Here is a 19,955-nt window from a genome sequence, read left to right as displayed (position 1 = left end):
GTCATTAGAGTATTAGTAGAGTGTCTGCTTAATATCTGTTAACACTTTATTTTGTTGGTCCCCCAACAGATATTATACTGACTATAATAAGTAACTTAGCAACTACAAGTCAACTTGTTCTCCTAACCCGAACCCTAACACCTAACCATAACCTACCAGTCTACTGACAGTCTACTACAGTCTACTAATACTCTAATGACAGTTGACATGTAGTTGAAAAGTTACTTATAGTTAGTAGAATGTCTAAAGTGACTATCGAAATAAAGTGTAACCAGGAATAATATTAGACTAGTCTTAGATATGATAGATTATAATCAATTCATTGAAAATGATAGTTCTATTTTGTTTATTGATTTTTATAAAGCATTTGATACGGTGAATCACAATTTTATTTTCAAAGTTATTAAATTGTTAGGTTTTGGAGATGTATTTTTGAAAGCAGTTCAAACATTGTACAATGGCTCTAATAGTTCTGTCAAACTTGCATTTGGTACTTCACAAAGGTTTGATATTCACCGTGGCATTAGGCAAGGATGCTCCCTCTCTCCCTCTTTATTTTTGTTAGTCACCCAGGTTTTGGCAATGCATGTAAAAAGTAATCAGTATAATGGTATCACAGCTTTAGGTTTAGAATTTAAACTTAGCCAATTTGCTGATGACACTGCAATTTTTTTTGAAAAACAAATTTGAGGTGTCAAAAATAATTAGATGTATTGAGGCATTCATGGCTGTATCAGGCCTTAAAATGAATTGTGATAAATCTGTATTGTTTCTCCTTAAAGATTGCAACTACAGAAATAGAGAACATCCCAGTTAAAAACCAATTAACATATCTAGGTGTAGTAATTTGTAAAAAATGAAAAACAGAGGAGTCAGTTAAATTTTGAACAAATTATTAAGAGAACAAAACAAATTAATTGGTGGTTAATGAGGGATATATCAATAATTGGGAGGGTATTATTGTCAAAGGCGGAAGGTATATCTAGATAAGTATTTACTTGTTTATCATTAGGTGTGCCTCCTAAGGTGATTAAGGACTTAAATAAGATACTTTATGACTTTCTATGGAGGAAAAAGCCGCATTATTTAAAAAAGGAGGTAATGTGTAACACCAAAGAGCAAGGGGGACTTGAGGTCTTAGATTAATGACACTTTCAAAATTAAATGGTTGATAGAGTTTTTGAAGAATAGAGAAAGTCTTTGGAAAGTATTTCCTATTATATATTTAATACTCTTGGTAGCATGGATTTTTTGTTGAAATGTAATTTTTCTGCTGACAAATTCCTGTAAAATTGGCCAGTTTTCACGGACAAGCCGTGCTAGCATGGAAATTGGTATATAAGCACAATTTTTCACCACACAACTATTTCATATGGAATAACAAAGACATACTATTTAAAAACAAATCACTATTCTATCATACTTGGTTCAATGAAGGGATTGTATTAGTAAGACAATTGGTAAATTCAAATGGGTATTTGTATATTCTGAATTTCGGCAAAAATTTAAATTACCAGTAAAACCAAGAGAGTTTGCTATTGTTCTTGTGTTACGGAATGACACAGACAGATGATGAGAGTGATATGTATTGAGATTTATTGGAATACTGATGGCAAATGGAGAGAAGGGTGAAGATGGAAGAGTAATCCTTAACAGACGGGAAGCAGGAGAATGGAGGATGGAGTGGAAGTGAAGAGCATACACTTGGGTTTGGTCCGGATAACATTGGCAGACACAGAAGCACCAGGGCATACACCAGGAGATGACTGAGGAGATGCAGGAGACCAGGAACGTAGGTAAGTGGAATAGCTTCAGAGCAATCGGCTGTAACACAGGAGAGAAGTCCTTACTCAAAATGAGACCAGACAATAATAAAACTTGAGGTGAGTGCTTAAATGCTGTAGTTGATGAATGACTAGATTGGAATCAGGTGTGCATGGTCAGTACTCTGGAGATGGTGCTCTTTGTGATTGGCTGCTGATTGAACCTGGTACGTCTGTTACATCTTGATGTGATTCCAAAGAGCGTGATGTTACTCTTAACCCTTTGATGCGCAACATGGGTCTAAAAAGACCCGTATTCATTTCCTATATTATTTCAGTCATGGCTGAATGTTTCTTTGCTGAATCTTTAAAATATATGTATTTTATCATTTGTTATTCCAGGTATTTATTAAATATTTTGTTTTTGATTTCCACTAATCATTATGTTTATGTTTCCTTTCTTACTTTATAAACAAACACAGTTTTTGTATTTCTACATCAATTTTACATACACGGGTCTAAAATGACCCGTATTCATTTCCTATGTTATTTCAATCATGGCTGAGTGTTTCTTTGCTGAATCTTTAAAATATGTGTATTTTATTATTTGTTATTCCAGGTATTCATTAAATATCTTTGTTTTTGATTTCCACAAATCATTATGTTTATGTTTCCTTTCTTACTTTATAAACAAACACAGTTTTTTGTATTTCTACATCAATTTTGCATACACGGGTCTTAAATGACCGTATTCATTTCCTATGTTATTTCAGGTGGCTTTGACTGTTACAGATTTTAAAATCAAAAAGGCGGGGGAAAAAGGACCCTAAACTCTTAACACATCGAACCATTTCAGCATAATGGCTTATTCAAGCTTATTCAACTATACGGTTCTTAATAGAACATTTAGGCCTATTACATGTAAATAAGCTTTAAAGGGGCAGTCGGCAACTATTTCAACTTAATAAAACCGTTTAGAAATCATTTGGATGGTTAAATAACCTGTTCTGGTGAGAATGGTGTTTTTCCCTGCTCCCCCCAACGTTCCTAGGCAGAAAACCAACCTTGCAACATGGGGACTAACGTCCCAGTAAGTTGGAAAAAGGAAGTCTCGTGAGAAGCGAGAACGAGCGTGAAACACAAACTGCTTTATGGCAATTCGACATAAACCCACACGCCGCCCTCAATGTGTATGATGTATTACACACCTCGGTAGACATAGCTCCACACGATAAAGTTGGCCGGCTCCGATAATAACAAATGCACATGAGCAGCGGTAGAAAGGGGGAGGAGGGTGCCGCAAGTGAGTTTTTTTTACAACATTGTTGTGAAATATATGTCCTACAGCTGTAGGGGGAGCTCGTTGAGAAAACATGCGACAACAAAAGTGAAAATCAGCGAAGAAATAGCTAGAGTTGCTGAGTTCCCCTTTAAAATCTTTTTTTAGTGTAGCTAACATTAGCTAGCTAGAATAGAATATGTCAACAGCTAGCTAGCTAATAGTATTGGATATGTTTCTCTTTCTCATAAGTAATTTCTCACTAGGATTTCATGGTCAAGGTAACCATAGCCTAATATTCAAATATTATGTCCAGTTATCTTTTACAAATTATCAAATAGTTTCTGTGGTTAAAATAAAATAAGACTTGCATCAAATATACAAAAGCAGCTGTGTTGAGTTGTGAAATGTGTGGCAGGTGAATAGTATTATGTAATACTATAGTAATAGTATTTATACAGTAAATATGTTCCTACTTGCATTTTTGACCCATGTATGTAACATTGATGTAGAAATACAAAAACTGTGTTTGTATATAAAGTAAGAAAGGAAACATAAATATAAATATTTAATGAATATCTGGAATAAAAAATGATAAAATACATATATTTTAAAGATTCAGCAAAGAAACACTCAGCCATGACTGAAATAACATAGGAAATGAATACGGGTCATTTTAGACCCATGTATGTAAAATTGATGTAGAAATACAAAAACTGTGTTTGTTTATAAAGTAAGAAAGGAAACATAAACATAATTATTTGTGGAAATCAAAAACAAGATATTTAATGAATACCTGGAATAACAAATGATAAAATACATATATTTTAAAGATTCAGCAAAGAAAACACTCAGCCATCACTGAAATAACATAGGAAATGAATACGGGTCTTTTTAGACCCATGTTGCGCATTAGAAGGGTTGCGATACAAAAACTATTTTTATTCAAAAAGTAAGAAAGTAAAAATAAAAATAAGGATTTGTGATGATCAAAAACAAGTTCATTGAGGAATACCTGGAATACTGAATGATGAAATTAATTTCTTGCAAAGATACAGAAAATTAAAACTCAGTCGGGTCTATTTAGACCCATGTTGTGCATCAAAGGGTTAAAAAACGCTGATTCAGTGGGAATCAATATGGACAATCTTTGTGGTAAAATTTTCATTGATAATGTTGATGTTTTAAAACAAAAATGTAGCAATAAGTTTATAAGGAAGGCTCTTGGTTCTGTGTCTTTTCCTGCAGCAAGATTATTTTGGTCTTCTTTATTTGGCTTATATCTCTTGGGTTAAAGCATGGAAAATACCAAACAAGTTTTGTGTTAATAACAAAATTAAGGAAGTGTCTTACAAAATACTTCACAGAATTTATCCTGCTAAGCATTTCATATAAAATAAACGATTTTTGCTTCTGTTTTTTCATTGTATTTACTCAAGACTATTTTGGAAAGATTTAGAAATCTTTATTAATAGAAAACTGAAGTGTATGATGGAAATTTGTGTTTTTGATGTGCTTTTTTATTCTCAGAATGACAATTTGGAATGTAAAGAACAACATATTATACAGTTATTTGTTTTATTAGGAAAATATCATATACATAAAAAGAAGTTGGTTCAAGGTAAACCAAATTTTCACATTTTATAAATGACTTCAAATTATATGTACATCTTTTGGAACAAACTAAAAACAAAAAAGCAATGAAAACATGTAATGCTTTGAAAGTACCGGATTTTATGAAAAACTTTTTTTTAAACTTTTTTTATTATTATTATTTCCTGGCAGCAAATGTTAATGTGATACTGTGGATATGTAAAACCTCTTGTTCTTGTGGCATTGAATAATAAAAACAAAAACAAAAACACGGAGACTCTTGCGCGCATTTCAGACGTGATACTCGAGTCGAAGATGGAAAAAGTAAAGAAAACGCGGTCGGAAGAGACTAGGAAAAGGAAAAGAGAATCTGACTGCGTGAGGAACCGGACAAGAGTCCCACTCGGTCGGGCTTTCACTCGTTGGCGCGAGCTAAAAAGCAGCACTGGATGCAACCGCAATGTTGACCTGGCGATCTTGTTGATGGACTAGTAAGTAAATATCTTATTTGTAAACTTGTTTGCGTTCTATATTGTATGTTGTTGCGCTTGCTTGTAGTATGTCATTTTTACGATGCTGTTCATTCATCCATTGTTGATAATTAGACCAGTCCAATAATTTATAATGAAATTATCATGAGAACAGTTGTCAATATCTCACATAATTATCAGGACACAAATAAAGTTAAGCCTAGAGGTTGTAAATAGTGTAAACGAGCACAATTTGCAAACTATTATGATAAATTGCAATAATCATCATGTCTAATGACATCATAATGGCGAATGTTATGAAATAATGCGACTTACATTTAACTTTATTGATGTCATCTGGCATTTTGTAATGATTTACGACAGTGCAAGTATTCCACAGCGACTCTAGGGGTCGCTGGTTGACAAAAACGGAATTCCTGCATAGTGTGCCTTTAAAAGTGTGATATGGGAGAAAATAAATCAAAAATGTGTAAGAAAGGTGGGATAGAGAGGGGAAAGAGAGACACTTATATTAAATTCAAAGGGAAGTTAAAGATACAAGGGTTGGAAGTGGAAATAGGAGAGAAGGAATTGTGATCTCTAGGTTAAGATTGGGTCATTGTTTGTTAAATAAAACGCTTAAGTTAATAGGGACACATAATACTGGACTGTGTGATGGATGCCAGGAAGAGGAGTCTGTAGAGCATATTAATTTGAGATGTAGTAGGTATGGAGCACAGAGAGAGATGAGAGGAATAAGCTGAGGGAGAAGGGAGTTCAGAACATCACATTAAAAGGGTTATTAGTGATAGGGTTCAAACTAGAATTCTTATAGTATAATATAGTATAATAATAGTATAATTATTGTTGTTTGTCATTATAATAATAATAATAATAATAATTCTTATTGATTGTGCAGAATGATTGGGATGAGGTGTGTGTATGAGTGGGGGAGGGGATTTAGTCTGTAAACTGTTCCAGACTCCGGAGCAGAAGGTGGCGGAAATGCACCGGAAATGCATCCAATAAGTTGGATGCCAACCGCCGTAAAATAGCAACAAGAAGAAGAAGATTTGCGTTTCATAGCAGCAGTAGATGCCAGAGCACTGTGAAGCATATTCCTGCTCAAATCGGCGGACCATCACTCGGGGATTACTTTCACAAGTAAGATTTAACATTACCGTACTATTGGTTGTATTTTGTGAATAAAATATTCAATGTGTCCTGTATCGTAGCTACATGTATGACCTTTGCAGCAAAAAAAAAAAAAGCGTGAAAATCAGTTCGGTATTCAGTGAGATATGATTAATTAAATGCGCTGGCAGCTCATTGCACCTGCCAAACAGATTATACTGAGCGGAGCGGGTGACCGGTTTAAGATAGTAGCGGTCAATAGGGCGTCTATCTACTGTATATGATGTCTATGGTCCTAAGCCCTTTGATCACTTGGAATCAGCTATGGAGTTTTTTTATTACTTACAATTTTTTTCCCTTTAAGAATTTGTTTAATGCAGCATCCAAATGTAGGTGTGTTTGGGTTGTTATATATATTATATATCATAGAGTTGTTTTTTGTGGTGATGATTAGACGAGATCTGCGGTGATCTCACAATCGTGTTGCATTGTGGTATATGGAACTGCCTGAAGTGTACATATGAAGTAGACTCTCTCCCTCGGTCAAAATCGATGGAGCGAGGGTCTGTCCATATAAACTTCCCTCGTCCACTTCACGAAGTGGAACGCACTTTAAAATGGCTGCAGGAATTCCCCCGAGGGGAATGCTTAGGGAAGTTTGCAAGTGCATGTCTAAAAGTGGATTGGAAAGCAGCCGAAGAAGACATGACTGCCTGCTTCCTGATCTGATCACCGAGAGGATGTTGTTCACTGTAACGACAAAGACCTTACATCAGGAGCAGTGGTGAGAAACTGAGAATGCTCATGACATCAGCCCGCCATAAAAATAGAAGAAGAAAAATAAAAGATGGGGCAGCGTCAAACGTTTATTCACGGCACGCATTCACGGTAATTTAAGTCAAGTCACCTTTATTTAGCCCTTTATAGATATAGAGTTTCAAAGCAGCTTTACGGTAATAAACAGGAAAGCTTTTTCCTGCAAGCTCAGAGTAGAATGCGGTAACGAATGGACATACCACTGTATGTTAACGTTACTTTACATATTATTCTTATTCCTTGCAGCGCGTATTTCCAGAAAACATGCCCACTTGCGTGAAGTGGGCCCCCGACCCAACGCAAAAAAGTCTCAATCGTTTGTGCCGTAAAAATTCGTTTGTGCTGCTTCGGTTTTTTAGATATTAAAAGAATATTTTTTGGTAATTCTGAGGTCTATATATTAGACTTTGAATAATATATAGACACCCCCCCCCCCCCCCCCCCCCCCAATATGCCATGCCAAGCCAAACATGCATAAAACAGCTTTTACAAACCCATTGCAAATGTTTTATTGAAAGTAAAATCTATCAGAGATACAATTAACTAATCATCTATTACCATTAAATATAGTGTCTGTATGATGTATTTATCAATTTTCAGGGCTTGTTCTGTTTGTTCTATGGGTCAGCTAAACAGAGAGTCTAATGCTGCGTCTGAATTCGCCTACTTATACTACGCCCTAAAAGTATGTACTCTTTTTGTGAAGAAAAACTAGATACTTTTGAGTGTGTAGTAAAAGAGTAGACAAGGTTTGGGACATATTATCACTTCATACAATTGTATCTTTAACAGTTGCTCTCTGTCGCGTCCTGTCACCACAGGGAGTAAAACCTTTGCGTGGCAGGGGCAGCTGCCGCTCAACCTGTCACTTAACCCGTCACCGCTAGGGCCAGCTGCCACGGGATCCGTCACTGTTATGTAGGGTGACCACCACCATCAAACCAACCAAATGTGGGACGATTATAAGTTTGTGTGGGACAATGTGGGACACTTTATCTAACGTAATAAAAACATTTGTATTCTGCCTTTCAGCTGATAAAAATTCTACATTCTTTAGTCCCTTCCAGAAAACACCATTACATCACAATGTAACATAACATGTCTTTATTTTACATGACATGCAACACCACTGAGCCCAAAGGCAGCAGGCATCATGCAGATCACTATTTTTGAAACAATTCTGACCAAGTCCAACTAAAATCCAACAAAATAAATAATGAACAATATACCTAATAAATATACCTATGTACAATACCTAATAAAACAACATGAAATTAGATCATTGACAGTCTTATATATTAATATATTAAACCAAAAACTTATTTTTTAGAAAGGATGTGAATTAAAACAACCACAGCAGGCAACAAGTTGATAAATTCTGATAAATTGAATTTACCGAATTGTCCATTTGTTTTCTGACAGAACACATGGAACGAATCACCGCTCCACATTTTGATTGAGAGCCGTCACAACTCATTAGTGGCCGTTTTTACTCCTGTCCTTTCAACCACTGGATAGGATTTTAATAACGGCTGATTTGTACTTCTGACGAAGCGCTGTTAAATATAGGTGAAAAACTACGCCGCAAAAAGAATAAATAAAATGCTTTCTTAAAAAGGCAAAAGAACGCATGCATGTTTTCTTAATATGATAATTAAAAACCAACAGACTGATGAAAATCCGGGACATTTTCTCAATATGCGACATGCGGGACAGGGGTGAAAATGCTGTGCGGTACAATGCAAAGCGGGACCGGTGCTCACCCTAGTTATATGCCCCTGCCATGGGATCCGTCACTGTTATATGCGCCTGCCTTGTGACCTTACGCAATATGTAAGGTGTTTTTTTAAAACAAAATACAGCGCATATCCCTGTAGCCAGCGGGAGCCAGAATGGTACACAGGTCAATAGGCAATAGGTCAATATTCAAGAAAATCTAATTCAAAAAAATTTAAATGTTAATAATCATCATTACTCGCCCTAAGTGCATGGGTTTTACCAATCATCCCTACATATGTTACTCTACCTGAGGCCGTTCAAAAACCATTTTAAGGATGAATCGAAAATAATAAAATAAGAGGACACAGCAATATTTTGCACTTGCCAGTTGTTATTTTGCCAGTTTTTCCACACAAACATCTTATGCGACAGATGAGAGCATTACATTCATTAGCCTAATTGGTTGACACAGATATGTAATTTCTACATGGGCCTACATCAGAATGTCGATCACATTTAGTAACTATAATTTACCACAACAGCAATAGTTTGCAAAAAAATCAAATAAAAATAGAGAGGCCTATAAAACAAACAAATTGATGTAGTGAAGAATCTTTGTCTGCCTTTCCCTTCAGCATGTTAATCGGATTATACGGAGATCTTGTGGCAGGCGCGACGCTGAGTTGTGTTGACGCTGAGTTGCTGACATCATGTTTGCACTGTCTGGTTGCTTTTTCCATAAACATTTTTTTGCAGAATAATGCAGCAGATGCAACATTTATGATAGAGATTAGATTTGCTGTTTAAAATAACCAATCATTTAATATTTCAGCTGGAAAGTGTTCTATGCTGCTTTTGTAGACAGATGTAAGCATATTGATTACTAAAGCAGCTTTTTAAACTGCATGTAACCTCCCTTTTTGATCACAGATCGAAAATCCTTGCCATCCGAGGCAGTGTTCCAGCTTGACAATCATCGCACATGTTGGTAAGAAGATTGCGCTTTCCAAAGGCTCTCTCCACCTGCCCCATTCAGGCCTCTGATATTCACACTCAACATTATGATGTCATCGTGGTGGGTGGCGGTCATGCTGGAACCGAAGCAGTGGCGGCCGCTAGCAGAGTTGGAGCAACGACGCTTCTCATCACACAGAAATTCCAAACTATCGGTGAGTTGAAAGGTTTACTATAGCACCTTATTTAGATGTTAATCAGAACAACCTCTAAACACAGTTCTCTATTTGTCTTGTAGGGGCGCTCTCGTGTAACCCATCACTGGGGGGTGTCGGGAAAGGTCATCTGGTGAAGGAGATTGACGCTCTGGATGGTGTGATGGGACGGGCTGGAGACTGGGCCGGAGTTCATTTCTCTATTCTTAACCGCAGTAAGGGGCCTGCAGTGTGGGGCCCCAGAACCCAGCTCGACCGCCAATGCTATAAAGACTTTATACAGGTTCCATTCTGTCAGCATTACTAAAGGAAATAATAATTAGTTGAGTTTTGTCCATCTATTGAAACTCATGCAACCAAACTTTCAAACTACAAAACATTTATAAAGATATTGTAAAAGTAATCGAGCAGTTTAATCCATGTCTTCTAAAATTAAATCTGTTTATCATATAAAGCAATCATTTCTCTTAAGTCTCAGAGCACAGTAAATATGGTAAACAGATGCAATATGCATGTGCATGCCGTCACCGTTTTCACAGATTCACGTTTTTGAAGTTTACACAGAGATGATAATGGTATTGTTTTCAAAAACTTTCACTTTGATCCCTATTTCAGAGTTTGCGTTCTCAGGCCACCAAAACGCCATTGTCGTGTAAATGAATGGCCAGAACCCATTAAAAGTTTTCTGTTTTCAGTTGAAAACGGTGTTGTGTAAGCGATCCCTAATTCAATAACTAATGATTTCTACAACGGAAAAATAAATCAATCAAAAACTTACTTAAACTGGACAATGACTTCCTTCTAGAGCTGCTGTACCGCCAAAACAATCTCTGTTCCATCAATTTCATGTTATCACTGTAAAGCTGCTTTGAAACAATCTATATTGTAAAAAGTGCTATATAAATGAAGGGGACTTGACTTGGCCTGACTGAAGAAAGCAAACATTTAATCAACTGATATTTATTTGTATACGTTTTAAGAATTATTTTCTTAAACTTAGGACCTAGCTTTCCTGGTAGCCTTCAGTAAATTCACTTGTCTAAGAAAATAATTCTCAATATAAGCACATACATTAATATTATTATGCCTAATATGTTGAAAACTATGGAGTCCAGCACATGACATGGGGGGGGGGGGGAAGTACATCGTGGCCACGAATTAACAATTAGTTCCCTTGACTTACTAATATGCCCGTACGTTTTACTAAATCGTTCCCTCGTTTCAATTAAATTGTGCATGCATACAATATCATAATGAATTCCCTCGTTTGACTAAATCGTGGCCACGTTGTAATAATTCGTTCCCTTGTTTTAGTTAAATCAAAACAAATCAAGTCACTTTAATTTATATAGCGCTTTTAACAATATAGATTGTTTCAAAGGAGCTTTACAGTGATAATAGGAAATTAAAGTAACAGAGATTGTTTTGGCTTTACAGCAGCTCTAGAATAAAGTTATTGTCCAGCTAAAGTTAGTTTTGATTGATTCACTTCCATTGTAATGAGGGCATGAATTAGTTCAACGTGGCCACGATTGAACTAAAACAATTCAAAATAGATAAATTAGACAAGTTTATTAGTTTCTATTCCTGATTGTTTCTATCAGTCATTTAACATTATTTTCTTAAGAAACAATTAAATATTAAATGTTTAGTTTAGCTCCTTGCATCTTATCTCGCAATCAGCAGCCTTTGTGAACAGTAAAGACTACTTTGATTGGTTATCTTAAACATTTCGTCATTGACGAGCACTAGTAGACTGCTGAGGCAGCTCATGATAAACTTGGTTATCTTGGTTAAAAGGACCGGAAGACCTCAATGGTGGGTACAGCCATGATATTGGCTTATAGGAACAGCCACCAAAGAAAATCTACGTATAGATTTCTATGGGTTTCATAGTAACACCATCTTGACCTTCTGTTTTTCAGTCAGAGCTTTTATCTACACCAAGAGTGACCATCCTAGAGGGCTCTGTGCAGGACCTTCTATTGACTACGGCCGATCCAGAGAAACCAGGAAGACATAAAGTTCACGGAATACGCTTGGGTGAGAAACATCACGTACTCAACACACTCAACTCTTGCTAATAACAGAGTGACAGATTCATGTTTTGACCAAATGTTGTCTGTGGCAGCTCATGAAGGTGGTGAAATCCATTCCCGCTCTGTGGTACTGACCACTGGCACCTTCCTGTCTGCTGCTCTCTTCATCGGCCAGAACACTTCTCCAGGGGGCCGAATGGCTGATCCGCCTTCCTGTGCGGGTCTCTCTCATACCTTGAAAGAAGTTTTGGGGTTAAAGGTTGGCCGGCTGAGGACTGGTACTCCTCCCCGTATCATCAAGGATACGATCGACTTCTCCCTCACCCTTATTCGTTTGCCTGACCCAAGTCCCACTCCATTCAGCTTCATGAATACCCACACACACTGCAAGGTATGAATTACCATTCATATTCTATACTTAAAGGTGTAGTTCACTTTAAAATGAAAATTACCCTCAAGCCATCCTAGGTGTATGATTAACTCTCCCTCAAGCCATCCTAGGTGTATATGACTCTTCTTTCAGACGAATACAATCAGAGTTATATTAATAAATGTCCTGGCTCTTCCAAGCTTTGTAATGGCAGTGGAGTGCAACCAACAGATTGAAGCCTTCCATCCATCATAAAGGAACTCCACAGGCTCCGGGGGGTTAATAAAGGGCTTCTGAAGCAAAACGATGAGTTTGTGTAAGAAAAATATTAATATTTAAAACTTTATAAAGTAAAATAACTAGCTTCCAGCCAAACGAACATACAGATTTGACTTAAGTGTAAAGCGCAACTTATTCGAGTAATGCGACGTACTGCTGATATTTACGTTACGCCATGACGCACTACGCCACTTCCCACGTCATAAATTGCGCATGTTCGTTTGGCCGGAAGCTAGAATTTTACTTTGTAACGTGTTAAATATGAATATTTTTCTTACACAAACTCATCGTTTTGCTTCAGAAGGCCTTTATTAACCCCCGGAGCCGTGTGGAGTTAGTTTATGATGGATGGATGAGCTTCTCAAATTTTTTGAGCATCAATCTGTTGGTTGCAGCTCGGAAGAGCCAGGACATTTATTAATATCTCTTCGATTGTATTTGTCTGAAGAAGAAAGTCATATACACCTAGGATGGCTTGAGGATGAGTAAATCATGGGCTTATTTTATTTTTAATGTGAACTACTCCTTTAAGCAGCGTTTTCACCGCAGGAACTTTCCCCAGGGACTAGGGACTTTTGGGTGGAACCAGGGTCTAAATAAAGTTCCGGGTAAATATTTCCCCCTCCGAAAGTCCTTGCTTGTGAGGTAGTACTTTTTCAAATTTCAGGAAATTTCAGGGGTGGGACTTGGGTGCTGAACATGCTGATTGGTTGAGTTCATGCCGCATTTTGATTGGTTGACTTGCAGCATTTTATTTCAACCACCATTTTTTAAAATCTGTTGCAGTGCGTGCAGTAACAGTTGTTTGCTATTCGAATCAACAATGGAGTTTTAAAATATGACTGATGGACCGATGACGTGGTTCAGGCTATTTGCCTAATCTTCACAGTACTTTAGACCACGGTGGAAAGACAGAAACAGGACTGGGGAAAAAAAGTTCATGGTAATTTCGGTGGAAACACGGCTTTAGCTAATCATTTAAAGAATTAAGGAAATACTTCACCCCATTTACTCACCAAATCTGTCATTCTAAATCTGAATGACTGAATAACTTCAGTCAGTCAGTGCGGCTGTCAGTTGGTGTGGATACTGTCATTCGCAATCACAGATTATACTTTTTGGAAGTATGACCAACATAAGAATTTTCACTGGGAAATGTCCTCTGAAAAAGTAACATCCACTTTTGTTCTGACCCAACTAAGGGGAAAATGCATTGCAGTAAATCGCCCTGATTAAATCTAACGATCGCTTATCATATCACGTCAAACCTTGCAAATTATACTTTGTTCTCAAATTGTTAATGTTAACAACATCAGCATTGCATGACTACATTTAATGCCCTTCCGATATTATCCTTGTTTTAGCATGGGCCGGTTGCAGTCTCTTTTTTTCTGTAGCCGATCCGAAGTCTTTTGCATTTTACAGCGGGAGAGTCTCCAGTTGTCACTGGTGATTGTTGTTTGAACCTTTCTGGATCTGCCATCAAATTGATAAGTTTATATCAAGTGCTGTGAGAAAAGGCTATAAATCTCCAGCTCCAACATCCTCACACTCGTAGCCTACTACGAAATCCACCAGTTTTCCTTTTCCCACGGAAATCCACCAGTACCACTGGAATTAAAAACATTATTACAAGCTTCCCTTTTTGAATCGAGCTAAGACAAGCAGAGAGTTTTGTACACTGGCTGGTTATGTACTTGCTCAAAAAAAAAATTATTAAAAAATTTATTTTTAACCCAAAAAAGTTACGGAATGCAGATTAATCTGTTTAATTTATACAGTGATAGACTAAACAGTGTTATTTTACATTTGATTACTTTATTCAATCTCTCTACCTGAAACTATTGTTACTTTTTAATAATGTTTTCAATTGATATTAGTTAGGGAAGTAGTTTTAGTTGTGGTATCGAAATTGGAATAGAGAGTTGTGAATTTTTCACTGGTCACAAAAATTTGAGTATCATACCTGGCTGTTTTTGTAAAATATCACCAAGTCACCGGGCATTGGCAGGTGTGGCAAAAAGTTAGTTTTTGGCCCTTGAGTTGCAGGGAAATTGCGTTTAGGAAACACTGATTGGCTAATGGCACCACAAGAACAAAACTCATCTACTTGTTGTGACTATCCTGAACTGTCAAAGGGAGACTGGAAAACTAGAAAAACAATGATGATGTTAGAAAATGTTTACTTTGTCATGGCTACTTCTAAATGCCTGGCAATTAAAGCTTTTCAACCTTGCAACCCCTTGGTTCCTAACACAAAGCTGTCATATGATGTGCCTTGAAAAATATGGTACTGATCTCTGTCATCATAGTTTGGATTAGTAAACCGCCATGTTGCTAATTTTCTGTGTAGCCCGAAGAGCAGCTTCCATGTTATCTGACATACACCACTCCTGGGGTAGAAAGAGTGGTGAAAGAGAGCAGCCACCATAACTCACACATACAGCAAGACACTAAAGGACCCAGGTAATGTTTGAACACCCACACAAACACTTTCCACTGGCTTAAGGTGGGGGGGTCACGTCTTTTTTTGAATTACCATAATAATGAATTTCTGACTAGTAAAGCTGTTCACATCCTCATGAATTCAATGAAACTTCAAATCATATGAAAGCTTATACCTCTACCACTCTCCTATTATTGTAACATATAAAAAGCAAAATGGCAGTGGCGTCAGCATTCAAAGTTAGCTAGGTACATTACCACACACATATTAGTTTATATACCATTTTAGCTCAGCCAGTGTTGACTGGTGCACTTTCTTAGCTCTGTTTTGTCATTAGACCATTTATGGTGAATTAATATACTGATTAAGTATTCGTATTATACTAATTTTAACACGATGAGAATGGGGCATTATTCAGAGTAAATGCTTGCATCAAATGTTGAATCTGACAGCATTTCTCACAGGTACTGCCCCTCCATTGAGTCGAAGGTGCTTCGGTTTCCAGGGCGACGGCACCAGGTATGGCTGGAACCAGAGGGTCTGACCTCTGACCTCATGTACCCTCAGGGCTTGTCTATGACGATGCCCCCTGAAAAGCAGCTCTGCCTCATCAGAGAGATTCCTGGGCTGCAACGTGCAAAAATGTGCACTCCAGGTACATTTATAATCAAGCCAAATCAAACTTTTTTTTTTTTAAATTATGATGTTGATGATTATATTATCTTCATGCTGTATAGTCAAATTTAGCTAATTTGAGCGGGACAATAATACAGTTTACATTTTGCGACGATAAAAGCAATAAAACCATTGAGATTGCTATGTACAGGGTTTGAAATGAGATAAATTAGCAATTATCTATCGGCCCAGGTACAGAGACATCATAAAAATACTGACGCTATGGGCATGGGAATTTTATCATCATAAAGTTTTATGCTGGGATATAATTTTGTCATCATGACATGATATTTTGAGGCATGATTTTCATTATTATTATTGGACTCCTTGGAGTGAGAACTAGTTGGCTTTTTTGAATAAAAGTCAATGAAGGTGAGTCTTTAATACGCTGACTTTTGTAAACCCTGGTTATATAGTATATATCGCCTAACAAGAGTATAATGTATGAATGCAAATAAAATTGGGCATACTTCTATATCCAACTTTATATAAAAAGTGCTGGGTGATAAATAACCGTTACAATCTGTGATGAAAAAGAAGTCAAAGATTTACTTTATATTATATATTCTGTCCTAGATGCGTGTTCTGTCTACTCAACACTGACAGATATCCAACAGGAGTCAGAAAAGGGCAAACACAGCTGCTGTAAAGTTGAGGGTTTTACTGTTATGCTCTTTCTTTTTTTTTGTAAAACTGAAACATACAAACATTACAGATATCTTGTTCTCAAAATAAATACAAATGAATTTCCATTGTTTACAAATATTCTCTGAGCACATATAGCAAAAAGGGCTACACTCAGCTCTACTTTGTGTTATTGTTGTTAATGAATTGCCATCGCTGTAAAATAGTTTGGTTTTAAACTTATGAATTACAAATATATATATATATATATGCACATACATTCATGCAAACACTGAAAAAAGGTAACAAACTTACAGGCAAAGCCTTTGAGGCGAAAAACTTAAGGAAACAGAATGGGTAGGTTTAGGAATCAGTGTTTGGTGTAGGCAAATAGTACAGTTATTTTCATGACCAATGAAGTCTTTAGCTGCAGGGCGGAATTTCCGCTGAACTGGTTTGGGGGGAAAATTTACGCGCCTGGAAAGAATCTATGGTTGCTTCTCAATTCTTATTTGCGCATCCTTGTTTCCTCTCCTCGAGGAAAGAAAATGAGGAGGGAGGAATCGAAAGAAAGCTTATTTGAATATTCTTGATCACTCGAGCGACACTTCACTGCGTCATCAGCTGCACTCAATAGATCTGCTCATATGTTGTAAAAGTTTGGTTAAGAAATTAATAAATAATAAAGATAAAGCAAGAACTTTTGATTACTCGATGGGACACTTATAGTCTTGCAAAAAATGCAAGTGTTTACAGAGCTTTTATATATTGTATTTTCAATACTTTGCATTTTAAATGAAACTTGCACATGTCTGTTCAGTAGCCGCTATGTAACTAACAGAAGACAAATATTTAAAGCTGTGGTGCTTCTAATTAAGTGTTAAAAACAGTTGCAAATGTTGTACAAAATAGGCCTAAACATACCATACTCATTTTTGCAACAATTAAATGTGCAACACTTTGTTTTTATTACCGAATTATATGCATCTAATTATTTTAAATTACATTGGAATATTTTCCTCGACATCTTGCGATTTCTGAGCACATTAGTTCCCGAACACAATGCATGATGGGATACACTTAACCTTGAATACCACTCCGAAGCGGGTTTTCGAGATCGTGTGCATTAAGAGCACTGCACTTTGGCATTTTTAAGATATGGGACAGTCTTGCGCACTTCCTTCCTGTCTCGTGCACACGCTCTCAAGTGGCCAAGACCGCAAGTGTGGGTATTTGGACAAGGCAATTGAGAAGCACCCACTAAAACACTACGGTTTTCCTGGTTAACCTCTAATTCAAGAGTTACATGATTTATAGAAACCACTAAGAAAACTGTTCGTAGTCATCATCAGTCTTTGTTGCTACACCAAATGATGACAAATGATTACATGTCGTGACAGTATATATAGTTTTGCATGAGCGCATTGTCTGTATGTGAATATAATATATCCAACATTATATATAGAGCTGTGCGATAATATGGTTTATAAATTGGGGATATCGTGGGACAGGTACAGCATGGAAGAGGGGGTTTTGGGCTGAGTTTAGCTCCTCCTAAATGGCACAAGGCAGGCCCAGCTCAAAGGAGGACGCTGGTAATCAACGAGGTGCAAAAGCCGGAGGAAAGGATGAGATGTATAAAGGCCATTTCCCAGGCCAAGCAGGGAGAGTGGATGAGATGGGAGAGTGTGGAACAACGCAAAATGGGATGGCAAGACCTTTGGTCAGTGGAAGAGAGTAGGATCAGTTTCCTTATTAGGTCAACATATGATGTTCTCCCATCACCGCAGAACCTAAACCTCTGGGTAGGAGAGGATCCCTCTTGTCCTTTGTGTTCATCACCTGCCACATTAAGGCACATTTTGACAGGATGTAAGGTGGCTCTTAGCCAGGGTCGGTTTACTTGGCGCCATGACCAAGTATTGCGATGTTTGGCTTTAGCATTGGAAGGCAAGCGTAGTATGACCAATAAGTTGCCGCCTGTTCTAGCAAAACATTACACGCAGAAGACAATATTCCTCCGCCCAGGCGAGCAACCACCAAGAAAAGGTGCTAACACCAATTCTCGCCCAGGACAACTGGAAGCTGCTAGGGACTGGAAGATGCTGGCTGATCTTGATCAACGGCTTACTTTTCCACCTGAGATTGCCACCACTAACCTACGACCAGATATTGTTTGTGGTCTGGATCAGCACGCATTGTTCAACTAATAGTTAACAGTGCCATGGGAGTATGCGGTAGATGAGGCATATTCTAGCTGGCTGTGTACAGGCCGCCATGCTACGGTTTCGTAGATTTCTTGAAAACTTGAAGAGTCTGTTGGTTTATTTGTATAGGTTGTATAGTATTTACAGTCATTACGTTCCTGTGTATATTGCGTGAATGACGGGTGGTTGGGCAGATATTGTGTTTTGTGGTAGGTGGTATGCCATACGGAACCGTTGCCACTGAAACTGCATATTAACGCACCAGTGGGGCTCGACAGCCTTAGTCAAACGGGTTGGCGCGTATGGTTTGGTTGCGGAGAGATTGTGGTTAGGTCTCAGCAGCAGGAGGGATGTAGAGGTCAGTAAGCTGGGCTGAGTTGAGTGGGGGATGGAGGGGGGTGACTCTGATAATACCGTGTAGTTTTTTTTGGTGATATAACAAACAAGCAGTTGAGATTTGCTACATTGTACATACCGCTTAGCATGAGTGTACTGGATGTATCTGGGTAAGGTTGGATATTATTAATTTGTTAATTAATTCAGATTATTAATTTGGAACATTGTAGAGACACAGACATTGGATCATGTTACGTTGGACTGTCATGTTGCAAGATTTTTGAATATCTCCACTGGGCCGCTTTGCAGATTATTCTGTCAAAGAAATGCCCACTAAGACACTAACACGAAGTAAACAATGGGGCAGTTGGGGGCGGGTAAATATTAAATGGGTAATGTTCAGTGTTGATCTGCAATGGACTATACAGAGAACTCATAAGTTGTCTTAATGTTTTACTCCAGGTTATGGAGTGCAGTATGACTTTGTCTGTCCAACACAACTCTTCCCGTGGCTGCAGGTAAAGAGCACTCAGGGTCTCTTCCTGGCTGGGCAGATCAATGGAACCACAGGCTATGAGGAGGCAGCTGCACAGGTAGGGATATCGTGATAACTGCAATATTGTAATACCGCGATACTTACAAGCCAACTGCAGAGGAATGCAAGCAACCGCGAATTCTTGATGTTCACATTTTCATTTTTTTCATAAGGATACTCTTCTTGTTTCACAGTTCATGCATTCTTATTAAATGTTAAATCGGTTAAAGATAACAATAGTGAAGAATGTTTTTCTGTCAACTGGCTCTTTTTTACTTAAGACTCTGTGTTCCATTGTGATTTATACAGATTTGCACTAAACAAGCCTAAACAGATAGCGAGTGAGAGAGACAGAGATCGACTGAGCGGGTGCGATTACCTGCGTCTGTCCTACTGAGGGTCTAGTCTTATATCCATTTCCCATGAATGGAGTCAGGGCTGGCAAATGCAAACAGTGGGGTAGTTAAGGGCAGACCATCAGTTTGACTGACCAATGACAGG

General features: G+C 37.6%; 1 protein-coding gene across 6 annotated transcripts in view; it reads left to right on the top strand.

Moving 5' to 3' along the window:
- The first annotated feature begins 6,125 nt into the window (after positions 1–6,125).
- The window catches only part of mto1 (mitochondrial tRNA translation optimization 1), a 31,099-nt gene continuing 17,269 nt past the window's right edge, over positions 6,126–19,955 (top strand). Inside the window, exons 1-8 of one of the 6 annotated variants that reach the window (XM_077205831.1) lie at positions 6,126–6,269; positions 9,705–9,943; positions 10,027–10,226; positions 11,869–11,986; positions 12,075–12,373; positions 14,985–15,097; positions 15,542–15,732; positions 19,382–19,512. In XM_077205831.1, the coding sequence (XP_077061946.1) occupies positions 9,757–9,943; positions 10,027–10,226; positions 11,869–11,986; positions 12,075–12,373; positions 14,985–15,097; positions 15,542–15,732; positions 19,382–19,512 (1,239 nt within the window). In that variant the 5' untranslated portion in view covers positions 6,126–6,269; positions 9,705–9,756. Of the gene's footprint in view, positions 7,128–7,660; positions 7,741–9,704; positions 9,944–10,026; positions 10,227–11,868; positions 11,987–12,074; positions 12,374–14,984; positions 15,098–15,541; positions 15,733–19,381; positions 19,513–19,955 lie in introns of those variants that run through there. The other 5 variants (XM_077205835.1, XM_077205833.1, XM_077205836.1 and 2 more) reach the window with 5 other exon arrangements.

This window comes from Siphateles boraxobius, unplaced genomic scaffold, assembly GCF_051911475.1.
Source record: "Siphateles boraxobius isolate OS27281-9 unplaced genomic scaffold, OSU_SipBor_1 55, whole genome shotgun sequence".
Lineage (NCBI taxonomy): Eukaryota > Metazoa > Chordata > Actinopteri > Cypriniformes > Leuciscidae > Siphateles > Siphateles boraxobius.
The sequence above is the reverse complement of the archived record's forward strand: the minus strand, read 5'-3'. Positions and strand labels throughout refer to the sequence as shown.